General features: G+C 58.6%; 1 protein-coding gene and 1 long non-coding RNA gene across 23 annotated transcripts in view; one reads left to right on the forward strand and one right to left on the reverse strand.

Moving 5' to 3' along the window:
* The first annotated feature begins 4,314 nt into the window (after nucleotides 1-4,314).
* PEMT (phosphatidylethanolamine N-methyltransferase) overlaps nucleotides 4,315-26,144 on the forward strand; it is a 35,709-nt gene continuing 13,879 nt past the window's right edge. The window contains exons 1-4 of one of the 22 annotated variants that reach the window (XM_027517169.1): nucleotides 9,181-9,515; nucleotides 9,933-10,089; nucleotides 10,620-10,706; nucleotides 14,692-14,795. In XM_027517169.1, the coding sequence (XP_027372970.1) occupies nucleotides 14,703-14,795 (93 nt within the window). In that variant the 5' untranslated portion in view covers nucleotides 9,181-9,515; nucleotides 9,933-10,089; nucleotides 10,620-10,706; nucleotides 14,692-14,702. The other 21 variants (XM_027517168.1, XM_027517179.1, XM_027517155.1 and 18 more) reach the window with 21 other exon arrangements.
* On the reverse strand, nucleotides 5,707-8,682 carry LOC113877234. Its single transcript, XR_003506720.1, has 2 exons — nucleotides 7,890-8,682; nucleotides 5,707-5,963 (listed from the first exon to the last, which is right to left on the reverse strand). It is a non-coding gene; the product is annotated as an uncharacterized LOC113877234 (long non-coding RNA).

Here is a 26,144-nt window from a genome sequence, read left to right on the forward strand (position 1 = left end):
GAGTCCATGCTGACGAGTAAGCCAGGCCCAGGCCTGTGGATGCAGCTGGACTGACTGCGTCCTCTTAACTCCTGGGGTCCCTTGCTAAGGAAACGGCCCTAAGCCAGACCCCACACTTCGAGCCAACCCTGCACACAGGCCCTGCCGAGCCTTAGCTCTGGCCAGGGGCTTCTAGCCCCTGCTCTGCCCCCTTCCTGTGCATGTGCCCTCGGGGCGGGCGGCAGGGTCTTCAGCCTGAAGACCTGCTGGTGTGCCCGTCGTCCTGAGCTCTGGGCCAGGACTGTGGGTTCCCGCACCTGATCAGCCCCTGGAGTCCCGCAGCCCTCAGAAGACCCAGTGCTCTTTCCCAGCCCCTCTCCTAGCTCCTGGAATCTGGAGTTAAACAGGAAAAGCTGCTTTTCCTAGAGTCTCCTTGCTGCCCCCACCCCCGCACGAATCACTCCAGGTAAAGTTCTTGTTGGTCCCTGGACACCTGGCCCAGGTAGAAGCACCTGGAACTCATCACTGGGGTTTAAGTAAAATGTTTTGGTTAGTTTCCAAATGTTGGGATGTGAAAGTCACTGAGCTGTGTCCGACTCTTTGCGACCCCATGGGCTGTATATGTATACTTCATGGAATTCTCCAGGCCAGAATACTGGAGGGGGCAGCTGTCCCATTCTTTAGGGGATCTTCCCAACCCAGGGATCAAAACCAGGTCTCCAGCACTGAATAATGATTCTTTACCCACTGAGCTATCAGGGAAACTGATAGTTGTCTTCCTGTTTTCTGGCTTAATCCCACTGTTTGGGAGAATAAACCGTGTGATCACAGTTCTTCCAATTCTGCTGAGATTTGCTTTATGTTCCAGTGCTTGGTCGATTTGAGGAAATGCTCTGAGTGACCTTGATAAGATCACATGTTCTTCTGCTGATGGGAGGAGGCTCTGTGGGGACCAAACCCTATGGGGTTTTCCCTGACCTTTATGCTCCGTTACCAAGGTAAATATTTTAACCCCCACAAGATATTATTGTTCAGTTCAGTTCAGTTCAGTCGCTCAGTTGTGTCCAACTCTTTGCGACCCCATGAATCGCAGCACACCAGGCCTCCTTGTCCATCACCAGCTCCCGGAGTTCACCCAGACTCACGTCCATCGAGTCAGTGATGCCATCCAGCCATCTCATCCTCTGTCGTCCCCTTCTCCTCCTGCCCCCAATCCCTCCCAGCATCACAGTCTTTTCCAATGAGTCAACTCTTCGCATGAGGTGGCCAAAGTACTGGAGTTTCAGCTTTAGCATCATTCGTTCCAAAGAAATCCCAGGGTTGATCTCCTTCAGAATGGACTGGTTGGATCTCCTTGCAGTCCAAGGGACTCTCAAGAGTCTTCTCCAACATCACAATTCAAAAGCATCAATTCTTCGGCGCTCAGCCTTCTTCACAGTCCAACTTTCACATCCATACATGACCACAGGAAAAACCATAGCCTTGACTAGACGAACCTTTGTTGGCAAGGTAATGTCTCTGCTTTTGAATATGCTATCTAGGTTGGTCATAATTTTCCTTCCAAGGAGTAAGCGACTTTTAATTTCATGGCTGCAGTCACCATCTGCAGTAATTTTGGAACCCAAAAAAATAAAGTCTGACACTGTTTCCCCATCTATTTCCCATGAAGTGATTGTTACAAACATCTAATATCAGATTTACTTTCTCGTGCTCTTCACTCCTTCCTGCATCCCCAGGCTCCCAGCTGGGATCCTGTTCCCTCTTTTGTCTGAAAACACCTTTTCTTTGCCTCCATTTTTGAGGGATAACTTCCCTGGACTGAAATGCACCTTTGACCGTCGTCATTCACTTGTGTCTTTGACGAGAGCTGACTGGTGCTGAGCGTGTGCAGGTGCAGGACATGCCCTTGCTCTCCAAGAAGAGGGGGACGCGTGTGCATGGAGCACAGGGAGCAAGAAGGGCTGCAGAGTGGCTGTGCCTGAGCCACATGGGACCTTGGAGTGAGGATCACGCTCTGCCCTCATTCTTACAGGAGCAGTGAGGCTTTTTGGAGAAGACACAGCTTTAACTGGCCCATGATGGGGGTAGCGGCATGTGTGAAAAGGAAGCAAGAAGAGGGCAGAAACAAGATGGGTTTGAGCACTGAGTGTCTGAACCAGTGCTGGCTCCATCAGGGGGTCCCAGACTGGGCTTCCTGTGTCACCTGCTCTAGGCTGGCAGGTTCCAAGCCCGCCATTCACTCAGCTGTGTGATCATGGCACTTCCCACGTGAGTCCACTTCCCCTCCCTCTCTCTTCCCCTCCCTCCCACTTCCCCTCCCTCCTATTCTGCAGCTCAGAGAAAACAGCACTGGGCTCTGGGCCTGCAGCTCTGCAAGAGCTCAGATTTCTTAGCTGGTCTTTACAGTTAGATTTCTTCTTCTGAGAGTCAGAGAAGGTTGATCAGTCACTTGCTGGAGGCCACACAGACAGGATCCTTCACCCTCCCCATTCCACAGATGGGGTCTGTGAGGCCCAGGGAGATAGTTTCCAAGGATGCTCCAGACTTGGGAGTGGCTGAATGATTCATTCACTCATTGTTTACTGAGTGCCTGCTTCGTGCGTGGAATTAGGAAAGAGCCAGGTGCCAGGGAGAGTTGTGTAGGAACAGACAAAACCCTGCCCTCTGGAAGCTCATCTTCTCCTGGGTAGGGGGGAGGGGGGACTGACACTATACAGAATAAATAAGTAAACTAAGTCCAACTCTTTGCGACCCCACGGACTGCAGTGCACTAGGCTTCCTGTCCTCCACTGTCTCTTGGAGTTTGCTCAAACTAATGTCCATTGGGCTTCCCTGGTGGCTCAGACAGTAAAGAATCCACATGCAATGCGGGAGATCTGAGTTCGATCCCTGGGTTGGGAAGATCCCCTGGAGGAGGACGTGGCAACCCACTCCAGTATTCTTGCCTAGAGAATCCCCATGGACAGAGGAGCCTGGTGGGCTGCAGTCCATGGTGTCACAAAGAGTCCGACACGACTGAACCGTTAAGCACAACATGCATTAAGTTGGTGATGCCATTCAACATCTCATCCTCTGTCGTCCCCTTCTCCTCTTGCTCTCAGTCAGACTGATTCCGTGAACAGAATGGAGACTCAAGAGTAGGGAATGGTTTAGGCTTTACCCAAGGCCACCCGTTAAGCAAATGTTAGCTTTAGTAATAAAAGGAGCCAGGTGCTCAGATGCAGGGCTGCTGGGGGAAGGGACAGTTGGAAGAAATGGCCATTAGCTTTGATCCTCTACCAGCAAAGGTCAAACTCCTGGCCAGAGAGGTCATCTGGAGACGTTTGCCTTGGAGCCTGTGACGGTAGCTGCTCATGATAAACAGCTCTGGATATGTGGAGAGGTATCTAGGGGTAAAGAGAGACAACCCCGGGGTCGGGCTGGGGGAGAAAGGAGCTATTTGTTAAAGCTCCAGAAACAGGGACTTTGGGTCGGAATCTGGAACAAATATTTTGTCCACAGAGAAGCACGCTGCCTCAGAAGTGACTTCTGTGTTTGCCAGGGATGCGGGAGGAAGCATAGCCCCTGAGAGAAGTCAGCCTGGGTGGCTTCCCTGCAAGCTCAGACTGGGGCGTTTCAAAGGGCCAGGCCGGACTTCTGGCCCCAGACACCTTCAGCAGGATGTTCCTGACCTGAACAGTTCCGATCCACCAACTACACTGGAAGCTGAGTCTGGTTTCTGAGTTTTGGAGTGCTCCTTTCTAGGAGGGGTGGAGGAGTGGATTCAGCTGGTTGTATCAGCTGTGCTGTGATCTCTGACATTTTCTTTGTTCCCACATAAACCAAGCGCACAAAAACTAATTTTCCTGGCTTAATAAAAGAACAAGGTGGGGGCGGGGGGAAGGAACGGCCACGTGGGGAGAAAACTGGGGCTCGGGTGAAATGGACTGTGGTGGGTAGGGAGTGCCCCCTGGGGGCTCTCCCCCTTGGTGAGCTCCCCAGAATCGGCTCTGGTTCTGGCAGGCCCTGCCTGGACACCCTGCACGAGGTGGTCAGTGGGCAAACCAGCCCTTCAGCACCTGCTGTGCACCCAGCCCAGCGGTGGCCAGTGGTTCTCAAGCACTTTCCAGGAGTCAGGTCCTGTGCTGTGGGTTTTACCAACAGGTACCTCACTTGTGCTTCTGAGGAACTGACAGCTGCCCACAACCACGGAGTTGGTGTGTGCACCAATGCCAGCGTCCTTCCTGTATCATGGTGGGCCTGCCTCTGCCCCATCCCAGGGGTGTTGTGGAAGTTGCACATGATTGGGCACACGGTGGCAGCTCACAAATGCCCTGGCCTGGCAGGTGCGGGGTGGAGGGGAAGCAAGGGAGAGAGGCGTGGGCTGGAATCAGATGGCTTGCCAGGCTCCCAGGTATGTGGCAACTAGCTACAAAGAGGGCTCTCTTGGGACCCAACCAGCCAGTAACCCACCTACTTTTCAAAGCCTGTTCCCTCCCACTGTCTCCCCCACCACTACTCCAGCCTTTCCAGGATTTCTGAAGGACCCCTCCTGTCTCCTAGCACCTGCACAGGTGAGTCCCTTCCTACCCCCCAAATCTGCATGTCTGGCACCTTCTCCAGCGCTATGGCCTCCCTCGGGTCCTTCCCTGAGCATTCCAGGGCAGTGCCCCCTCACCTCCCCGTTTTGCATCCCAGCTTGCAACCATTCATTGCTGCTCGGCTGTCATACCCCAGGGGACAGTGAGGGCTGCCCCGGTGAGTGCTCGAGGGCCACTGGAGGAGGGTCGCCGACTGGAAGCGGGAGGTGAGGGGCGTTCCCACCCCTCAACACTCCCCCTCGCGCCACAGTCGGCCCCCGGGAGGGACTAGGGGCTGAGTCGGCCAAAGTCCAGCTCCTCAGGGGCTAGGCAGCACGCTACTTAAACTTACGACCCGCCGCTGGCGGCCTCCAGCCAGACGACGGCCAAGAACAGGAACGCCAGGTCAGTTGGCTGACCGAGTGGGTAGCCAGGGGCTGGGGGTTGGGGGCCGGCAAGCAAGGTCCCCGCGGCTGCGTGGCAGCCTCGGGACCGGCCAGCGCCGCCGCGCACGGCCCTGGGACTTGTAGTTCTCGGCTCCGCGAGAGGCTAGCGCGAGCCTGGGAGCTCGGCGCTGCGCAGGGACAGGGACTACATTTCCCAGAAGGCCGGGGAAGCAGGGTCACGGCGAAAGGACCCCGGCCGGCGGCGCTTCTCGGGCCCGATGGGGCCGGTTCTGGGTGTCGGGGGCTTCCTCGAGGCCCGAGCGCGATCCCTGCAAGGCAATCCGCGGCCAACGAGTCCGGGCCGGGCGGGGCCCGTGCGCAGCTCGGTGGCTGCGCCGGACTGCTGCGGAGGCCTTGGCAACCTAGACTTCAGGAAGGTACCCGGCGCGGGGCGGGAGGGGTGTCGCGGGCGGGGCCTCTTCCTACGCCGGGGGGCGGGACCGCCGTTACCAGGCAACGGGGGCGGGGCGCCGGGGCGGTGTCTAGGGCCCCGCGCCTGGGCGCGTACACCTGTGTACCCCCGGGATCTCGAGGCTCCGGGAGGGCGGCGCCCGGAGCCGAGGCCAGAGGACTGGCCTCCTCCCCGGTGGACTAGCGGGGAGTTCGGGGCCTGCCGAGCCCCGCGCGGGCCGGGCCGGGATGGACTGGGCGGACCCGGTGCTGGAGACCCTCTGGCCCCCGGCCCCCTCCCTCGGAGCCGCCTCTGAGACAAGACATACACGTTTCCGGAATCTGCCACTCCTGGTGGAGCCCCAAATAGGTCTCTGCTCGAGGCCACCATTTGTGGTCCATTCGTTGGTACCGCTGGTCTTGAGCGAGAGCAGGTGTCCATCGAAGAAAAACGCACAACCTGAGGGTTGCGAGTTATGTTCTGTTGAGGGTCTTCTTGCGGACTGGAGCCCGGGAAAGAGCCTCTTAGTAGCTCTGAGAGACTGTTCCAGAGAGGTTAGGGAGGAACCAGGATATATAGAAGTTTTTGCTGGAAAAACAAAACCCCAAAACATGTGGTGGAACATCAAAAGATTACTGGTAATCATGTGCGCACACACACACAAGAAACAAACATCTCTTTCATGATTTTAGCGCATTTCTGAATCTGGGATGATGCAAGAGTCTGGGTCCTTGAAATTATTCCTTAGATCTCATCCTGTCTGGGGCCAATCTCCTGTTTTTCTCCATCCTAAACCCCCTCAGGGCACACCTGGGTTGGCAGCAGTGGCCAGTGGCCTGATGGGGGCAACTTTTGTTGCTTACTGGAATGGCAGGTGACATTCTTTGTGGGCTCTCACTGACTTTTCACTCTAGTGAGCCTGGAAACCTAAAATTCTCTCCTGGAGATAAAATTGGACCATGTTTTAGAGACTGGCTGGTGGGGAGGGGGACTGCGATCCCAAGATAGCTCATCCCCTACCTAAGAAGGTGACCTCTGATCTGAGCTCTGACAGATAAGCCAGGGGGTCAGGTTCTCTGGTGGAGGGCTGGCAGAGCCAAGGCCGTGAGGAGGTGGATTTGTTCCGGAACAAAGAGAAGCCTCACGTCTGTCCCCAGGAAGTGCTGGACAGCCCAAGGGGATGGGAGGAAAGCAGAGGAGGGGAGGAAGACTTATTATTTCAGAGAACTTTCCGTGAAGTGCTGGGTCACTCTGTGTGCCTTGGGCGGTTCAGAGCGAGCTCTCCGGTGTAATGGGCACCCAGATCCAGGTGAATGTCACCAGCTGCCCTGGGAGGACGAATGTTCCTGATGGCGTTAGAGGTCTTGAAACCCATGAGGTCCATGGCGTGCCGTGCTTTCTATCCTAGCAGATCTCAGATGAGAAGGGCAGAGATCTTGGAATGCCAGAGGGGACCCTCGGGATTGCCCAGCCTGGGGTGGCTACTTCACGGATGAGAACTCCAGGTGGAAGGATGGGCACCGTTGACTAGAGGTGGGGAGACCTTCAGGGCTTTGGGCAGTGGAGCCCCTGCAAGGTTAAGGTCTGAGCAAGGCCTGGCAGTGGGGGAGGAGGAGACTTCCTGGGTGTGTGCAGGCAGGTCTCTTCTGCTATTTCTCCCTTCCCTCTGGGGCTGTGCAGTGGGACTGATCTGGGAGCTTTCAGGAGATGGGTCAGGGTGACCCTCTCTGGCTAACATTCCGTTTTCCACCCCTGCCCATGTTGGTACAGTTAAGCTTCCTGTTGCCAACAACATTCCACGTTGTCTATTTGTGCCGCTTGGCAGCCCTCCTCCCTCCTCTGTCAGAATCTCTGGTTTGGAGAGATATTGTCCCCGGGATGGTTTCTTTGCATCCGACACATCTGAGCTGCAGGCTGGCAGCGAGCTGACCCAGCCCCATCCGATGGCCAGGGCAGGGGTGGTGGTCATGGTGAAAATCCAAACTCCTCTAGTAGCCACAGTTTAATAACTAAGAAAAAATCAGTGAAGTTACTTTTAATAGTATATTTGACCCAATACATAAAAAAATGTCGTTCTGTCATGCACCACCGCACGATCCCAGTGGCTACACACCTGCTGATGTGGGTGCAGTGCCCTTGACCAGTAGCTCCTGGGCCTGCTCCAGTGGGTTCGGAATCAGGACTTTGTTTTTAGCATAGAAAGTAGCCCCCCACCACTGCCGCCCCCTGGGCTGAGGACTGTCCCTGCTGCAGCCTCATTGACCAAGGCCCTCTCTACCCTGAACTTGGCTCGGCTCCTCCTTGGCTCAGCAGCCGCGTGAAGCCTGCTGACTGGTGGGAGATGGAGCCAGACAGAAGGGCTCCGATGGTGCCCCATGGTGTCAGCTTCTTGGGGAGCTTGGGTTGCCAGGGCACAGTCGGGGACTCCGCTCATGCCCATTTCCAGGTGGTTCCCCAGCCCTTGTCCCTTGTGAGCATGGGTGGTATAGGTGTCCAAAGGGCCCCTTCAGTTACCTGCTTTGTAAGATGAGAGCTCTGTCAGCTGTGAAGTTCAGGTGACCACACTGAGGGTGGGTGGTCTTCAGAAGGCAAGGTTCAGGCTGCGTCCAGGCCATGCTTGGGGGCCGGGCCTCTTGGGCTGCACAGTCCCTGTATGTGACTGCTCTGTGACCATTTGGGAGGCAAATCCCAGGGGTGCGGGGCATGTCGGAGCTGCCTTCCAGGGTGAGATGTTTGCCTACTACACAGAGTTGTTTTTCAAATTCTCTTGGCGTTATCACATTGGTCAGAATAAACATCAGGCCATTTCTTTGGACAACTTATTCTGTTTATTCTGTGAAGTTCTCAGTGTTTTGGGGTGAGAGTCCAGACCTTTGGCAAGTCATGTCAATGTACAGAGCATTGGTTTCTCCTGCCTCTGTTGAGATGGCCGTATGGCTTTTCCTCTTCTGTCTGTCTGTGTGGATGTTGGTTGTCGCACCAGCCCCGCATTCCTGGCGTGACCCCCAACTTGGTCCTGATCTGTTCTCTTTGTATACATTACAGGTTTTGAGTTTCCATCATTTTGCTGAGGGTTTTGGAGGGCTGTGTTCATGAGGAGTATGGTTTGTAGTTTTCTTGTAGTGTCTTTGTCCGGTTATACCGTTAAAGGAATGCAAGCCTCTTAGTGGGAGCTGGGAAGTGTTCTGGGAGAGACTGTGCGGAATTGTGGTTCTTTGTTCCTTAAATGTTTGGTAGAATTCATCACTTTGCTGACAAAGGTCTGTCTAGTCAAAGCTATGGTTTTTCCAGTAGTCATGTACGGATGTGAGAGTTGGACCATAAAGAAAGCTGAGTGCTAAAGTATTGATGCTTTTGAACTGTGGTGTTGGAGAAGACTCTTGAGAGTCCCTTGGACTGCAAGGAGATCAAACCAGTCAATCGTAAAGGAAATCAGTCCTGAATATTCGTTGGAAGGACTGATGCTGAAGCTGAAACTCTAATACTTTGGCCACCTGATGCGAAGAACTGACTCATTAGAAAAGACAGGTTGCACCTGTTTCCCCCGCTTATCCCCCAGGGGAGGTGGTCACAGAGGCCCCCTCTGGTCCTTCTAGAGGGTGGGAGGGAGCCCCCAGCCCGGATTGTCTGCTGCCTGGAGACCTTCTGTGCCTGGTGCCTGATCGAGGTCATGGCTGCCTTAGTACAGAACTTTGTGGCCCTCCTTTGTGCGTCTGCGCTAGTGCGGGGCTCACAGCACTGGTTTCCTGGTAAATGTCTCCTGAGTTGCTTGGAGGCCCTGAGATGGAGGGTCCTGCTGGAGGCCGACACACTGTCTCCAGCCTGTGCCCTGCCCTCTGTGCTGAGCGGTACGTGGGTCCCACCTGCGGTCGATGTGACTTTGACTCCTGGGCCCCTGCTGTTTGTTTGGATGTCACAATGTGACCCGGGTGCTGTTGACCCGCCACGTCTGCGTACCCCTCGCATGGCAAGCGGTATGGTCCAGCCTCTGAGCCCCTCACAGAGTGCTGCCGGGGTGCGGTAGGCGGAGCATCTCCTCTGCATTCCAGCGCTGGGACCCTGCAGCCCGTGACCTTGGAACCGCAGGAGCTGCATCATTAGAATTACCAAGAGCAGAGGGCCAGGACTTCCACGGCTTTAGTAAGGTGGGGGGACCCTTCCCATAGCTGAGGTGGCCCAGGGCGGGGTGCAGGGTTCTGGGGGCGGCACTGGGGACCCACCTGCTCTGCTCCTGTCTGACGGGGTTTTGGAGGGAGGGCCTCCTTGGGTCACGGAGATGACAGCAGCCCGAAAAGGACCTGCCAGCCTCAGAGCCTGAAGCCAGGAGGGGCCGCTCTGCTGCCACCTGGCCTGTTCGTCATTCTCTGTTCCACACGCCCCTCTCTGGGCAACACAAATCCCCCTTCAAGGTGACCAGATGCTTCCTGGGTGACGAGGGCCCTGGGACCTGGGTAGGGGCCACGGTCCTAACGGGGGGTTGGGGGGGACCTGGCTGGATGTCGGCTTCCGGTGGCCTCAGCCAGTGTCTTTCTTCTGCTCACTTGTCTGGCCCCCTAGGGAATGTTCAGGACTTATCTTTGCCCCAGTGCCTGAACCTGGAATCTGGAATCTGGAATCTGGAAGGGCTGGTCGACCTGGCCTCTGCGAGCCCCTGGCTTGCTTGTCTCCGAGCGGGCATGACAACAGGGCTGGTGCTGCTGAGTGACTGCCCGAGGTGAGGCGCGAGCACCTACGCATCAGTAGATGCATGTTGGTCTTGCTGCAGGGGCTTAGCTGGCAGAGTCCCCCCTGAGTGGTGCCTCCTGGGGGTGCTTCGTGTCTGCTGAATGTAAATACCTGAAGCCTAGCAGGAGGACCACGTCTCTCCCTGGGCCCTTTGGGGAAAGGGGGCCAGTTCCCAGTTCCCCTACTGACTTTCTTTTCTGAGGTGTAATTCATGTAGTGATGTCTGCCCAGATGGAGACTTCTCATGTACCCCTGACCACCCAGGCTCCATCACCCCAAAAGACCCCTCTGCACCCTCCAGGCAGCCACTGGACCGTATGCCGGCTTCCTCCAGCTCACTAGCCAGAGCCTGGGTGACCTCGAGCCCCTGGCCACCACCTGCACCTGCTCCCCACGTGGGCAGGCCTCACGCTTGACCCTTTGCCCTCTCTCCTTCTGGCCCTGCCAGCCCAGGTCAGGAGGCACAGCTTGAGGACACAGGGCTTCTGTGGGACTGTGGGGTTTCCTATCCTTGTACAGGTGTCTGCTGGCTGGTAGTTGAAAGTGACGGGGGCTGAGGCTGTGTGAGCGGCGGGGCCTGGAGGATCTGACCCGCCGGCAACCTCTGTGAGTTTCCCCATAAAATGTGATGGGTGTCAGGGCGGACACATTGAGTCCCAGGGTTGCTGGCACGGCTGCAGGGAAGGGTTTTTGACTCACCTCTGCTGAGTGGGGCTACCTGTGGGCCCTGGCAGTGGGGGGCATTGGTGTCCCCATGGACACGGTCGCCAGGCTTGAGGCTCCGGATTCTTCCGGTTGAGAGGAACTCCTTAAAACGGCATCTGCTGACAGTGACACCCTTGTCTGCAGAAATGCCACAGAAGCTCCCATGGGAGTTGTCGCTGTCATAAACATGTTGAGAAGCACGTTTTCTCTTCTGGCCCTAAGCTGGACATGGTGATTCAGAGGACAGGCCAGGGCTGGGGGCCATTAGTGGGAAGTATGGTTCACGGAGTTGATGAATGTGATCGAATATGGCTCAGATCAGAGCTCAGACTCTCAGTATGTCCCTGGGCTCTTCATGCACATGGCTGGTCCTCGCCCCCCCACCTCGAGCTCCGCCCCCCTGGGGACGGGAGACTGACCCGCCTTGAGTGGGTTCCACCCCTGGGTTTCTAAGGAACTGAGGACTGCACCCGCACCCCAGGTCAAGGCTTGAGAACATTGCTTGATTTCTCAGCTTAAGAGTCGCCAGAAAAACACATACTTAGGAAGCACAGCTTCTGGGCAGCTGGTGAATCTCTGGCCTCAGAAGCAGAGAGGTCTGCAGGCTCAGGGCGGCTCCCCGCAGGGCCCACTCACGTTACCTGGGCTGCTTCCTGTCTTGCTCTGAAGTCAGAGGGAGGGGGTTGAAGTCCCTGGAGCACAGGCGGCTGAGATGTCCCCTTACCACCGTGTGTTTTATTGATGAAGAAACAAGGGCCACCATTCACCCAACAAACACTCTGTGCCAGGCAGATGATACAGAGATGGGGAAGAAATGGCCCCTCATCCGGAGGAACCATCACCAAACAGGGACAGATGACAGGGACAGGGACAGATAGGGTACACACAGAAGACACAGGAGGGCCCATGGACGAGGCTACCGGACATGCTCTCACTGGGTCTTAAGGGATGAATAGGAGTTTGAGGGACAGAGGGTATTTCAGAAGGCATTTGAAAGGGTTCAGAACACGCTGTTTGTGGGTAGGGGTGGCAGGAAGAATGGCAGGTAAGACTGGTGGAGGGGAATCCATCAGAGATGTTGGGCTGGGTGGGGAGGCATGGGTGCTGGTGTGGCAGGAAGTGAGCCTTGGGAGCCAGCCCCTTCCTGGGGGTACTGGGCCACTTGGCAGAGTTTTGAGCAGGGGGATGATGGGGGCACCACCAGAGTAGACTTGCTGTGAGAGGAAGGAGCTGGCAGTGAGGCGGGTGAGCAGGAGGAGCACTGGGGCCAGTGAGGCCTCCCGGCTGAGAGTGTCTGCTTTCATGGAGGGGGCTGGTGCCGGACCTCAGCCTGCTCCGTTGGCCGCTGAGCAGGACCCAAGCAGGACTCTGGTCCATCCCGCGCCCCCTGCCCCGCCCCCCCAGACAGCATTTCAGTGGGCGGAGCCTCACAGTCAGACATGCTTAAGAAACGTCCTCTGAATCAGCCACTCCTCAAAGCTTTGGGGAGTCTCCCTCAGGCTGCAGCCTGTCCTTCCTAGGGGCTTCCACACCTTGGCAGGTGCCACCTGGCTGCGGGGGGGAGCTAGTCGAAAGGGTGGCAGCGTACAGGGTGCTCCACTGTGGCCCATCGAGGCAGGGCCCTGTGTCCAGCCTTGCTCCCCATGGTTGCTGAGGGGGCTTGGCCATCCTTTGTATCCTGCACCTGTGCTTCCGTGGCCCTGGCATGGGCCAGTGTGCCCAGCATTCCCGCAACCATGCACCTCTGATTCTTGGCTCAGCTTTTCTTCTGTCTTGGGCGGTCAACTGAGTCTGGCTTTTTCCCTGGGCCCTGCCAACTGACAGGCAGAGGAGGCCATGTGGGAGGGACATGCCAGCATCTGAGCTCCAAGATGTTCCTGAATCTTTCACAGCCATGCTCAGCGGCATGGCAGGCTGAGCCAAGCTAGGAGTGGTCACCTGTGGAGTGTCTGCAGGGCTGGGTGGCCTGAGACAAACACTTTCCGAAAGAATGAACTGTGTCTCACCATTGCAGGTGATATTATGGGAAAGACCAGAACCCCCATGGTCCTGACTTTCTTCCCAGCTGAGGCTTATTTTTATTGTGACTTGCATGTGGACTAAAGAGCCTCTTGATAAGAGTGAAAGAGGAGAGGGGAAAAGTTGGCTTAAAACTCAACATTCAAAAAACTAAGATCATGGCATCCGGTCCCATCACTTCATGGCAAATAGATGGTGGAACAATGGAAACAGTGAGAGACTTTATTTTCTTGGGTTCCAAAATCGCTGCAGATGGTGACTGCAGCCATGATATTAAAAGACACTTGCTCCCTCGAAGAAAAGCTATGACCAACCTAGACAGCATATTAAAAAGCACAGACCTTACTTTGCCAACAAAGGTCCGTCTAGTCAAGGCTATGGTTTTTCCAGTAGTCATGTATGGACTGACAGTTCGACTATAAAGAAAGCTGAGCACCAAAGAATTGATGCTTTTGAACTGTGGTGTTGGAGAAGACTCTTGAGAATCCCTTGGACTGCAAGGAGATCCAACCAGTCCATCCTAAAGGAAATCAGTCCTGAATATTCATTGCAAGGACTGATGCTGAAGCTAAAACTCCAATACTTTGGCCACCTGATGTGAAGAACCGACTCATTGAAAAAGACCTTGATGCTGGGAAAGATTGAAGACGGGAAGAGAAGAGGACAACAGAGGATGAGATGGTTGGGTGGCATCACTGACGTGATGGACATGAATTTGAGTAAGCTCCAGGAGTTGGTGATGGACAGGGAAGTCTGGTGTGCTGCAGTCCATGGGGTCACAAAGAGTCAGACATGACTGAGTGACTGAACTGAACTGAACTGCATGTGGAGAGGTATCATGGATGTCTAAAAACAAAAAACAGAGAGTGATGCAGTAACTTAGCACTCAGAATATCAGTGGTGTCTCATCCTTTTTAAAGAAAAAACTCAGTGCTGGAAGCATCTGGCTGTCTCCTCCTTGTCCCCAGAGGCCAGTGGGGGGGCAGATCTCAGTTCTGTCCCCAGGGATGTCTGGGCCATGTCTGGAGCTGTTTTTGGTTGTCATAGCCGCAGAGAGCTACCAGCATGGAGTGGGTGGGGGCCACAAAGAGTGAGCGGCCAGACGGTGGACAGGGAGAAGGTGGGGGAGACCTGGCCCAGGCACAGGAGGGGTGCTCAGCTATATGGTGGTAGTTCCTGAAAATGCACAAGGGCTCTGGGGCGCTGCAGCTTCCTCATCCATTTGACGTGTATTTGAAAACAAGGCAAGTTGGCACAGACCTGGTCTGTTTAAATTCTCTAATTGCTTTGGGGTGGTGCATCTGGTTTTCCCAAGCTCCTGTGATGCACACATGTTGCATGCGTGCCGATAGGAGCAGCCATGCGCACATGTGTATGTTCCCGGGGCCGGTGCCTGGGGTTGGGGATCCCACCAACACTCAGGAGCGCAGTCCAGCAGGTGGGAAAAGCCACTGCTGCTCTTTTTATCTGGTTCTCAGATGCTGAGCATCCTCACACGGGTGTCGGCCCCTCAGGTTGGCTCTAAACACCTCCGCAGGGTCCTGGTTACCCTAGTGGGGTCACTGCTCCACCAGGTGCTGGATACTCACCTTCAGAGTCACCGATTTCCTCCCTGGCTTCCACTGTGGCCCAACCGCCCTCCAACAGGCATAACACGGCTGGCTGGGTTTTGCTTTTTATCTTCAGATTTATGAGATTACACTGTAGTAATGTTTGCCGGACTTGGACGCACCAGAGCCTGCCGGCCTGTTCCTGGAGGGTAACTTTATTTCTGAGCTCTGGGCTTGTCTTCTCTCCGGTGTTGGCCAGGTGGGGCCAGGTGGGGCAGGCCCGTCTCCCACTGATGCCACTCTGTCCCTTCAGGCAGACCTCTGCATTATGACCCGGCTGCTTGGCTACGTGGACCTCTCGGAACCCCACTTTGTGGCTGCTGTCCTTGCCATTGTCTTCAATCCGCTCTTCTGGAATGTGGTAAGTGCGCCCAGGGCGGGCTGCATGGATAGACAGGTGGACAGACGGACAGACTGGCGGCTCTTCCCTCCCTGTCTGTCTCTGGTCAGCGTGGGAGCATCCTCCTGCTTCCCTGCCAAGGTCGGCACCTGGGGAGGACGCCCCTCCCCTGGGGTCCTGCCACATCTTGGCTTTAGCAGACAGCCCAGGGCTGCCCTGTGTGCCTGGCGGGGCCGCTGTTCCAATGGGTGAGTTGGAAGGTCTAGGCTGGGGTTGGCTCCTCTCCTGCTACATGCGCAACAAAGCCATCTTCTTGTGAATCTCCCACCCCAGCACCAGATGTGCTCTGTAGCCATGGTCACTTTTCCCAAATGTGGCTTCCCTCAGAGTGGTCTGCAGCCCCTGGGCTGACAGGCACTGGGGAGCAGGAAGGAACCCACAGCAAGTGAACCAGGTGGCAGACCCCCGCCAGGTCATCTGTGGGCACGGGGCTTTGCGGGGGCTGGGTGGGAGGTGGAGAGAGGGCAGTGGGCTCTGGGCCATCCCTTTGCCAGCCCTTCGGGGAGACGCCTCTCCCCGGCAGGATGAGGGGAAGCTTTTGGGGCCTCTGGTCTGCTGTCTGCAGCAGCATCTTGGGGGTGGGGGAGAGGCCACCCCCAAGGCGCCAGCTGGCAGAGCTGTGGACGCCTTATGCTCACCTCCAGGGCGTCGGCACATGCTGTTCCAAGCTTTCTTCATCTCAGGTGGCCACTCGGTCCCCGGGGCAGAACAGGACATATTTGCATTTGGTTGACGAGTTAGGTCTTCTCTTCATCTGGTGGGAGCAGGGTGGGGGCGGGGCTGCTCATCACAAAGAGGCCACAGACAGACAGAATGGTCTCCTTGAGGGGAGGGCCACGCCCTGGTCAACATGCTGTCCCTCCCGACAGACACACTGGTCTCCTTGAGGGGAGGGCCACGCGCCCTGATCAATGTGCCGTCCCTCTGTCCTGACAGACTGGTCTCCTTGAGGGGAAGGACTTGTGTCCTTTTCCACATGCCCTGCTGGTTTCCCTGACATGTGACCACAGGCTGGGTAGTCCAGAACAGCAGGGACACTCTCCCCCAGATCTAGGGGCCGAAAGCCTGAAACCAGTGAGCAGTTACACAGAAGCTGGCGTCCGGAGTTGTCCTGGAGACAGGCAGCCAGCGGGGTCGGGGCTCCTTGGCTGGACTGAGCTTCGGGAGGAGCCAGGCAGGGGTGGGTGGGGAGGTGGACAGGCCGGCGGTCCCGAGGAAGGACCCCTAGTGCTGGCCTGCACCCTGGTTGTGTCTCAGGCAGCAGTGAGATGTGTGTGAGAGGTGCACACGTGGCTGTACATGCATGTGCACATGTGAGCACGGGGAGCTGGGCTGGGCGTGGACAGGCTGTCTGACACCCTTGCTCCCATCTGGCTCAGAGTCTCACTCCGAGGGCACGGCTGTGCACGAACTGGGCTCCACAGCGAGCCGGATTTTTGCAGAGCTATGGGGTGTCTGGCCTCGGCTCCCAGTGGGGACGGTCAGCCCAGTGTCACCAGGACCCACGCTCTCTCCTCTGGCCTGGATGTGCCATGGCATGTGTGTGTGTGCTTCTTAGGATGTGCAGCCCTGCCCGCCCCATGGCCCGAGCCCTGAAGGGAGAGCTGTGTGGGGCAGCGGGCAGCAGCTGGGCTAACTTTAGAGTCTAGGGGTCTGAGCAGGGCAGCATTAAAGCATACCCTAACCCTAACCCCGACCCAAACTGGTACGTATGGTACCAGGTAGCTCGCCAGGCGCCCAGACCGTGTGGTGGGCGAGGCAGTGAGGAGGGAGTCCCAGCAAGACCCCACCTAATTGGGCTGCTTCTCCCCCCAGCTCCTGACGTTCCAGGGGTACAGCCTGAGTTTCCTCTCAGTCCTGCTGGGGCGTGGGGGTAGACAAAGCGCCTCTCCTGGGGTGCTTCACCGCTGGAGGTAGTGGTGGGCAGTGGGGCAGCATTTGCATCCGAACTTGTGTTGATTTGGTAGGACAGGTGTGGGGGGCTGGTGGGTTACCTCTGGGGTCCCTGATGCACGGAGGGGCGGTTTGATGACACATACCCCCTGGGTCTCCTCGCATGCCCCCCACCCCCCCGCCTTTGCAGGGTCTGCTCCCTCCGAGAAGGGCCCCCCTCTCCCACCAGCCCTCCCCGAGCCCTGGCCCCAGCAGACGTCTGTGGGCCCTGATCCTTGTGAGTTTGCGTTTCGCCCCTCCTTTAGACCGAGGGCTCCTGGGAGCTGAGGGTAGGGCCTGGCCCAGTAAGTTATTGTGGGTGAGCCCTGAGTGGCCTGGGGGCCAGAGGCCAGGTCGTTTCTCCACTGGGGGCGAGTAGTAGGTCCTCCCGCTGACCTACAGTGCCAGCCTGGCTGTGTCGTCGGCTTTGCACCATTCCTTGGTCCTCCTCTGAGGCCATCTGAGATTCAGGAAAAATGTCCAAGGCGTGGGGTTTGTCTCTATTTACTGCCCACTTGCTCTGGCCTGGGCCTCAGCTGTATCATCTGAGGTCTGGAGGGTGTTGGGGCAAGGGGTGGCCTTTGTCCAGCTCTCCTCCAGAGTGGCTGCCAGGCGGCGGGGGAGGGGAATGGGTGTGAAGGGTCTGGAAGCCTGGGCCACACTTGGCCAGGAGGAGCAGCCATAGGAGCCCGTTCATGCCGCGTTTCCTCTGATCCCGCCTCCTGGCCCTGCCCTGGCTCCCTGAGCCTCAGGGGGGCTAGGGTGGGAAGCGGTCAAGACCCAGCCCGAAGACCCTGGGACTCGATGCCCAGGGCACCTCAGGGAAGGCCCCTGGGCACACGGTGTTTCTGGACCTGAGATCCCTGTAGTTTCTCCAAAGAGGCATTGGCCTTGGAGTGTGGGCTCCAGGGGACAGAGGTCACGAGAGGGCTCCGGGGGACAGAGATCACGAGGTCGGGAGGGACCCAGAGTCCTGGGCAGAGAGGGATGGAGAACCAGGCCACCTGATGCATCTGGGGAATCAGGGGAGGGTAGGATTGGGGCTGCAAAGCTTCCTAGACTAATTTGTCCAAATCCCGTACTTGTTGTCTGAGGCTCCAACCAGTCTTGGAGGACAGTTCCTGTGCCCACGACCAGCTTTGCAGGGAGGGGGGCTGCCTTGGGAGATGATGAGCTGGGGGGTCACTCCGGGGCTGGGCCTGTCTTCACTGCCTCTGGGACCCACCCCCCTCGGGGCAGACCCACCCTTGTGCCTGGCGGGGACAGAGGTGAATCTGCCCGCGCTCAGCTTTCCCTGTCCTCTCTCAGGGTGTCAGGCACGAGCACTGCTCAGCATTGGGGAGCATGGGAGGAGGGGGCACAGGCAGAGCTCTCCTGCCCAGTCTCTCTGCTCTCGGCTCTGTAGAGTCCAGCCTTGTTCTGCGGGTCCTGGGCGAGGTGGCGGGCGGGGGTCAGCCAACTGCTCTCAATGTCCCCAGCAGCCTTGGGTGGGGGATCAGGGGCTGCTCTGCAGCGAGGGGGGCGGGACAGAGACTGGGGGCGCTGGGGGCAGGTGTACTCACTGATGGCCGTCCTGAGACTAAGCATTGTTGTCACCACCTCCCCAAATGGATTTGATGTGCAGACTCCTGGGGGGGATGGGCGGGTCCACCCCAGATTTTTTCAGAAGTGGCAGCTAAGGACCAGAGAGGTCGCTTGACCTGCCTAGGTCACACAGCTGTGAGAGCAGAGCCGAACCTGACAGCTGGGGCTCCTGCTCCTGTGCGTTACCCCCTCCTCCCCAGGCCCCCCTCCTCCCCGGCCCCCCTTCTTCCCCAGCCCTCCTCCAGGAGGGCCTTCCCGGTGCAGACACAGCCCTGAATGGCAAGCTGGCTGGCCCAGCTGGGGCAGGACCAGGGGCCCTGCTGGCAGGAGAGGCCCTGTCGGGGGTCCAGCCTTGCAGCCCCACCCCCTGCAGCCTAGGATGCGCCTGCTGGGCTGGGGTGCACCCCACTCTGACAGTGTATGGGCTCTCTGTGGGGTGGCCTTGAGAGGCAGCCACCTAGGAGGGGTGCCAGGGGCAGGACGGCTCCAGTGACTTTGGGCCCATCCTTGGCTGCTTGGCCCCAGAAGCCAAGTGCAGCTGTGCCTCTGCCCTCCTAAGTCCTCCCTGCCTGTCTCGCCAGCCCAGGGAGGGGCATGGGCGTCTGAGCACAGTGGCCTATCCTGCTGCTGCGGTCTCCTGACCTGGACCTGGGTGGGAATTTTGGCTTCTCTGAGCCAAATTTTGGTTTTTCTCATCTGTAAAACAGGCACAGTTGTCAGGGTCTCGAGGTTGGACTAGAAGTTTGCTTGCAGCTGGCTGGCAGCTGCCACCCCTCCTCCTCTCTGGCCACCTGGCACTCCCTGTTGGCCTCTCCTGGTCACTGTTTGTGGCTGGGCTGCCCGGGCAATGGTGCTATCCTGCAGTCACTTGCGGCTCAGCTCAGGGCAGGTTCTGGGACAGTCAGTCCATTGTCAGCCGCACTTGGATGCCACATCAGCGCCTCTGGAGCCCGTAGCAGGCGGCTTGGAGGTGGGCGGGAAGCGTGAAAGGGTCAGCCCTGACTGAGGCTGCTGCCAAGGGAGCGGCCAGGTCTCACAGGTCGGCTGGTGGCGGAGGTGAAGGGTCCTGACCGCCAGAAGCTGTCTCCTTGTACCGACAGCGAAACACTTGCACCAGCTGCTTTCTGAGAAGCAGGCGTGGGGAGAGGGCAGGTGTGGTCGAAAGCACCGGGTTTCTAGGCTGGCAGGACCGTGACCTCCCTGAGGCAGCCCCATGGATGCGACAGGCAGGGGCAGGGCCCTGCTGGGAGCACCTCAGGGTCCCTCCGAAACAAACCCCAATGGCAGTGGGAGGGTGTTCCAGCATGGGCTCAGCCCTCTGGCAGCTGAGCCCCGACGGCAGCCTGGCCGCCAGGTTTCGGGCAGAGTGCACTGGCCGGGTCTTCCCGTCTAGGGGTTAGTTGGAGCCCTGACCCTGGTTCTCTGGCCCAGGTCTGAGCGTGGCCTACAGGGCATCTCAGCACTTGGTCCGAGGACATGGTGGGGACCTCACAGCCTTTTTATCCCCCTGCCTGCCAGGTGCCCTCACGTTTGAAATTGTGCAAATGGTGACCGGGGGGCTGGGACCCCGAGGGCCGTGGCATACAGACAGGCAGCCCGCCACCCGGCGGACGGAGCAGCGTGTCCAGAAGATGTTGTTCCTGATACAGATTTGACACCTTTCTGGATCAGCGCTGACCCCCCCTTCCCCAGGAGCTCAGAAAGTCAGGTGTGAAATCCAATGGCCTAATTTTAGACCTTGGGTGTGCATGTCAGAACAGCAGGAGAATTAGAGAGGGAACAAGGACAGCTCGGCCTCACCCCTTGTTAGCTGTGAAGCCAGCACGTTCCCCGGGGTGGGGGAGGTACCACCGGTGGCCTCAGTGGCGGGGGAGTGGACAGGAGCAGAGCTTCTCTCTCGGGGCCCCTCCCGGGCGGAGCTCAATGGAGACACAGAGACGGACTGGCCAGAAGGTGGGCCATGGCCTCCATTGCTGGAGGGCAAGTCACTGGGTAGACGAGGCAGGTTTGGCCAGCACCTTCTGGGAGGAACCTGCTTCGGGCAATATTTCCCCGAACTGGTCAGGGAAGGTCCTCCGGCCCTGCTCTCCTTGGGAGCCCAAGGGCTCAAGAGGACGGGGCACAGGGGAGGGGGTGGGCAGGCTGGGAGGCGGGCCCTGGGCTCATCCAGTGGTTCTGACCCCTTGCCTGCTGATATGTCTGCTGCCAGCATCTTCCTCCTGGCCTGCCTCTCACCTGCTGTATGGGGCTCCTTAGAATTGTATGTGAAGTGCAGCCATGTCCACTGGAAGCAGTAGTCATCGTTCCCCAGAGGGAGGGGGTCACCCTGGAAAAGCGCATGACCCCCGTCTCCTTGGTCTTGAAGATGTAGGATCTTTCGGCTCTGGCTCCCCCTGGGGTGGGGGAGGAGGGTCTCTTTTTTTTGGTCTCTCTGAATTTAGTCTGTTAAAAGTTTAAATGTTGGCCACACACATGCATGGCCCACGGCCCACCATCTGCAGATGGTGGTGGTAAGAATGGCCGTCTGTCCCCTGCCCCCAGCCCCGGGTGTGCTCTGTGTCAAGGCTCGGGTGCAATGAGACGCCTCCTGCTCCTGTGGCAGGCCCAGTAGGCCCCTCATCCTCTCCTTCAGAAAATCGGGGGATGCTGACCTCAGAGCAGTCGTGGGAACCGGCCTGTGTTGGGGTTTCCTAAGCGTTGGGCCCTGTTCCCGTGACCCTCCATGGAGACTTCCGCCTCCAGAGGCCTCTTCGCTCTCTCAGCCCCTCATGGGGACATGCTGTTCTCAGCTCACTGGGCTCCACCAGCAGATGAGCACCGGGTCTCAGACTCGGCCCATAAACAGCCCCAGAGCAAACGTGCTCGTCCTGCTTATCTGCTTATGTCCAGGATCCACTTTGGGACCTGGCAGCTCCAGGTCCCGGGGCGGCAAGGCTCTGATGGGAAAGATGGCCGGGAGGCCCAGGCCCTGTGTCCCGAGGCTGAATGGAGGCCAGCTGGCCAGGTGGTTCGCGCATGATCCTTGACCCCCAGGTGCCACAGGAGTCCCAGAGCCCCTCGGGAGGCCACGCAGACTCTTCCTGGAGAGAGCGTGCTGTGGGCGGGACCGCACTGTTCCGTATTCTGTCTCGTGCGTCCTCGGGGACACAGAGCCGTGATCATTGCCCCCCGCCCAGGTCCCAGGTGTGTTCCTGCCCTGCTGGAGGGGGAAGATTAGCTAGCCCAGAACACGGTATTTTGACCCAGGCTGTACCCAGCGAGGAGAGACTGTCCCCAGTCGCACGGCTCTGTGAAGGGGATTGGGTTTCCGTCAGGATGAAGCCTCTCTGTGCTTCTCTGCTAGGGGTGGCATGGGCGGGGAAAGCCGCTGCTGCGTCTCCACAGCCTCTGAAGGACTCAGGCCCAGGCGGTCCGTGGTCGTGACCAGGACGTGCCGCCTTGCAGCGCTCAGGCCCAGTGGGAAAGCACGAGTTCTGCCCAAGGAGGGGGTGGATTTTCTTAGCTGCAATTGTAACAAGTGGGCAGAGGGTCTGGGGGGGTGACAGCCTCGTGGGGAGGGGGGTAGTAGCTGGACATGGGGACCCCCATTCTGTCTCTGCCACTTTAACAGAGTCTTACTTGGGTCCAAAGTAAAAGGCCAGGCTGTGGTCACTGCAGAGCTGGACCCGGCGCCGGATCAGGGAGACCTCTGGACACGTCATAGATTGGGCACGTGTGCGGCCGGTGCCACCTCTACATCCACTGCCTGATGGGCCTCCTGCCCATCTTCAAGGCCTGTGTCCACACCTTTGGCCACTGACCGTGGGGCCTCTGGGCCTCTGGAGGCCACGGGCATGATGACTCCTCGTCCTTCTCAATGCCTCTTGAATCTTCCACCATGGGTTCCCCTCCCGTCAAAGTTCCGGGCCTCGTACTTGCTCCCCACTGGACACAGGCAGCTCCCAAGTCTGGTCTGTGGACGGCAGGGCCTGATCAGCTGCAATCCTTGTGAGGTGGGGTGGTGCTGGTGGGGTGGTGCCGATGGACCTGGCCGTCATGGGTTCCCCCTCTCGGCCCCTGTGTTTGCCCCTCTGACCTGCTGGGTCTGGGGTAGGAATTTCCCTCTGTCTCTGGCTCCTCTGCTCTGCTGTCTCCTCTGGTTGTGTGATGTCCCTTGTTTCTGAGACTGCCTGGCCCTCCTAGCACCTCTGGCTCTTCCTGATAAAGACACCTTACCTGCCAAATACCATGTCCGAGGTGTAGAGCGGAACCCCGGCCCACTCTGTCTACCCTGAGCTGAGGCCGGCACACGGCCTGGCCAGCTGGATGGGGCTCGCTGGTCTGGGCAAGACAGTGCCCCGGAGCATGGCAAGCTACCTGCCCCTGCTGCAGGACCCTTTTCTCTGCACTGTGTCAACCTCCTTTTCAGCCCTCAGGCCTCCAGTGAGGGTCATCTGTCAGGGAGGCCTCCCCTTGCCCCCCATGCCAAATTATTCTTCCTCCCAGCACCTGTTCTCATCCAAGGTGATCACATCCTTGGCATGCCTGCCGACACTGGAGGCCCCGAGGGCAGAGACCACACTGCCCTGGTCACCTCAGTGCCCAGCAGCTGCTGGGAGCCTGGCCTGGCCTGGGCTGCTCTGTAAACACTTCCCTCTGGTGCCCCTGGGTGCTGGATTAACTGTCCTGAGTCTCTGCCCCAAGGAGGTCGGCCCCGTTGTCAGCAGCTGCAGCAGGAGGGGAGCTCAGCTCCGGCCCTTGAGGAACCGCGGGCTCCCCCAGCCTCAGGGGGTCGCCAGGCTCAGCCCTGAGATCACGTAGACTTGTGCGGAGGCCCAGCCGCCGGCCGCCTTGTTCCTGTCCTTTAAAAGGAAAAGAAAGAACACAGTGCCCAGTGGCCAGGGCCGGGCTAGGCATGTGGCAGAGGGCACGACCCCAGCTCGGTGCTGCAGCAGCTGTGAGAGCCCGGGTGCGCCTGTCAGTACCGGAGCCTGGCAGTTTTCAGGAGCTCTGGGACTTGGTGGAGGCCCCGGGTCATAAGCCGTGGGCTATAACCCTCCCCTGGGATGGCAGCCCCTCTTCCCCTGTTACAGCTGAACCCCAGGGGTGACCAAGGTAGTGTTGATTCCCACCCCACCGGGGGTGAACAGTGGGGTCCCCCTCCCTGGGCTCGCTTGGTTCCCAGCATCTTTGTTCTGGTTCCCAGCCAGAGGCTGGTGGCCAGCAGGACTGTGTGTGACACAGTCTGTCACGCCCACCGTCCCCAGCCTGGCCTCATCTGCTTCTGCTCAGAAAGTCCCGCTGCACCTGCCAGGGCCCCAGCTCATATGAATGAGTGCTCAGTGAGTTGGTGGGTTCTAGGCTGCTGGGCGGCACCAGCCCTGTGGGCTCCTGCCATGACTGGGCTGAGTGACACACTCTCACCGACACCGTCACTGCCCTCCTTCCCCCTCATGGCTCCGACTGGGCTCCTGCACACGCAGAGGCGGCCACGGATGTGGGCTCTTAGTGGGTTGGGGATTCAGCCTGTGTCCACACACAGGATGCCCAGGAGGCTCAGGGAGGCTGAAGTGGCTCCACGTGGCTCCCAGGCTGCTTGGGGAGGGGGTTGCCTCTGGAAAGACTCTGGGGTTCAGAAGATGCCCCAGGGGGAGCAAGGTACAGCATGTGGGCCCGGGGATGGAGGGGACAGGGTAGAGACCCCTGAGGATGGGAGGCAGAAGGAACATTGATTTTAATTGGCAAATTTACATCCTTGGAACAGAGAGCAGCCCGCGTCACCCAGGTCCCAGGACACCTTGCACAGTTGCTATCCCCACGTCTCCAAAGCTGAGGACGTCTCCTGCCTCAGCACGGCCTCATTATCAGGAGAGGGAACATCGTGAACAAAGTTTGGAAGCAAAAGCAGGGCTTGTTCTGTGTTCTGGAACGAGTAGCTGAGTCACAGCTCACCCCGGAGATGGGGGACAGGAGAGGCCATCCAGACCCTGTGGTGGGGAGTCTGCACACGGTGAGGCCGGGACCCTGGTTGCAGGACGAGGTGGAGAGGCTGCCTGAGGAGAACCTCCCTCGTGGCCGACAGCATGCAAAGGGCGGGGGCAGCCCCTCCAGGTGGCAGAAATGGGCAGGAAGCTGTGGTGTCTGGGCAGATGGACGTCAGGGACACAGGGCCTGCGGCCTCTTGCATGGGCTGAGGTGCCTGGGGTTGACCTACGTGGCTAGGCTCTGTCTTGGTGGTTCTGGCCGGCCTGCCTGAAGTACCCAGGACCAGTCCAGCTCTGCAGGGTGGGGCTGTTCGGGGGCCCGGCGACCAGCCCCCTTCGGGAAGCTGGGGTGCCATGGCCCTCATGACTGGGAAATGCCCGGTGGGGCTGAGGGCTGCAGCCAGGATGGCTCAGGAAGGAGCTCAGGGTTGTCACCTCCACCACCAGCGCGCCTGTCCTCACTCCCACCAGCATTTCGAGCTCCCATGATGGAAACACTGAAGGCTTCTGCAGAGCAGTGGGGTGCGTCCCCACCCCTCCCCCTTCCCTGGCTTCACATGGGCAAATTCCTGGTCTGATGGGAGATGCCCGATGGGCCGCCAGCCTGCCCCTCAGGAAGTGGGACTCAGAACCAGCAAATCAGAGGTGGGGGATGCCTGGGGAAGGGGTAGCCAGGAGGCCCAGGGGCTCAGTGGTTAGAAACAGGCTCTGGGTTCCAGGCGGGCTTTCCACTTCACAGCTGTGTGGCTTTGGGTGGGCCACTTACCCTCTCTGTGCCGCTGCTCCCTTGTGTGTAGACTGAAGCGCTTTTCTGGTGGGCGGTGGCAGGGACTGATGGTCCCCGGCGGGTGCTGCTCACAGCTGGTGCTGTGTTCTGTGAGAGGTGCCAACTTCTCCCGGGAAGGCATTCCTGGGACCCCTCAAAGGGCAAACTCCGTCTGCGAGCTTGTTGATACAAGTGCCTGACCGCTGGTAGGGTCCCCTGGAGAGTACTGTGCATGGTCAAGCTCAGGCATCAAGGAAAGCAGGAGCTTGGTTTTGCTGTGTGCCTCCACCCGTTCTCCGACCCCAGCCGGCCCCAGGGGTGTGCAATGCCATGACTACTTCTAGAACGGTAACCTTCAGGGGTCTTCCCATGGGTTGAGAGAGCTCACACACCAGCTAGGACCCGAGGAGTCGAGTGTCAGCAGGGTGGTGAGTGTGCCCCAAGGGGCCCAGGGCTGGCTACGGAGGAGCCGAGTCAGGGGCCAACGACTTCCGGACCCCAACCTGTCCTGGAACGGCACAACACTCCTCCACAACCCCAGGTGTCTGGTGGAAGTTCAGACTCTGACTCGGCGGCCACCCTGCTGTTCTGGGGACCACGCTGGGTTTGAGGAACCCACTTAGAGGCAGCAGGAGGCCAGCCTCAGAAGGGAGGCAGCCAGGAGGAGCAGTACCCTGTCCCCAAGCCCTCCTGGCATCAGGAACCCCAGACAGGGCTGCATCCCCGATGGATGGCACCACCAGGCCAGCCCAGAGGCCTCAACCTATGCCCCCGATGACCTCAGGGAAGTGAGGGCTCCAGGCCCGGCTCATCCCACTCACACCCGGGGCCAGAAGGGGTGCCGTCCTGGCTGAAAGGTTCAGGCCATGCTCCTGCCTTTCTTCCTTGAAGGACAGTCCCACCAAGTGCGAGGCCCTGCCTTGGCCAGCTCACTCGGGGAGGCCGGTGGTGGCCAAGAGACAGGCCCCTCCCAGCCTGACGCCTGGCCAGGTACGTCCTGGAAGTGAGCCGGGATGAGGGCCCCAGCAGGGTGAGTGCCCTTGGTGGTCTGAGCTGGCCAGCTCC

This window comes from Bos indicus x Bos taurus, chromosome 19, assembly GCF_003369695.1.
Source record: "Bos indicus x Bos taurus breed Angus x Brahman F1 hybrid chromosome 19, Bos_hybrid_MaternalHap_v2.0, whole genome shotgun sequence".
NCBI classification, from domain to species: Eukaryota; Metazoa; Chordata; class Mammalia; order Artiodactyla; family Bovidae; genus Bos; species Bos indicus x Bos taurus.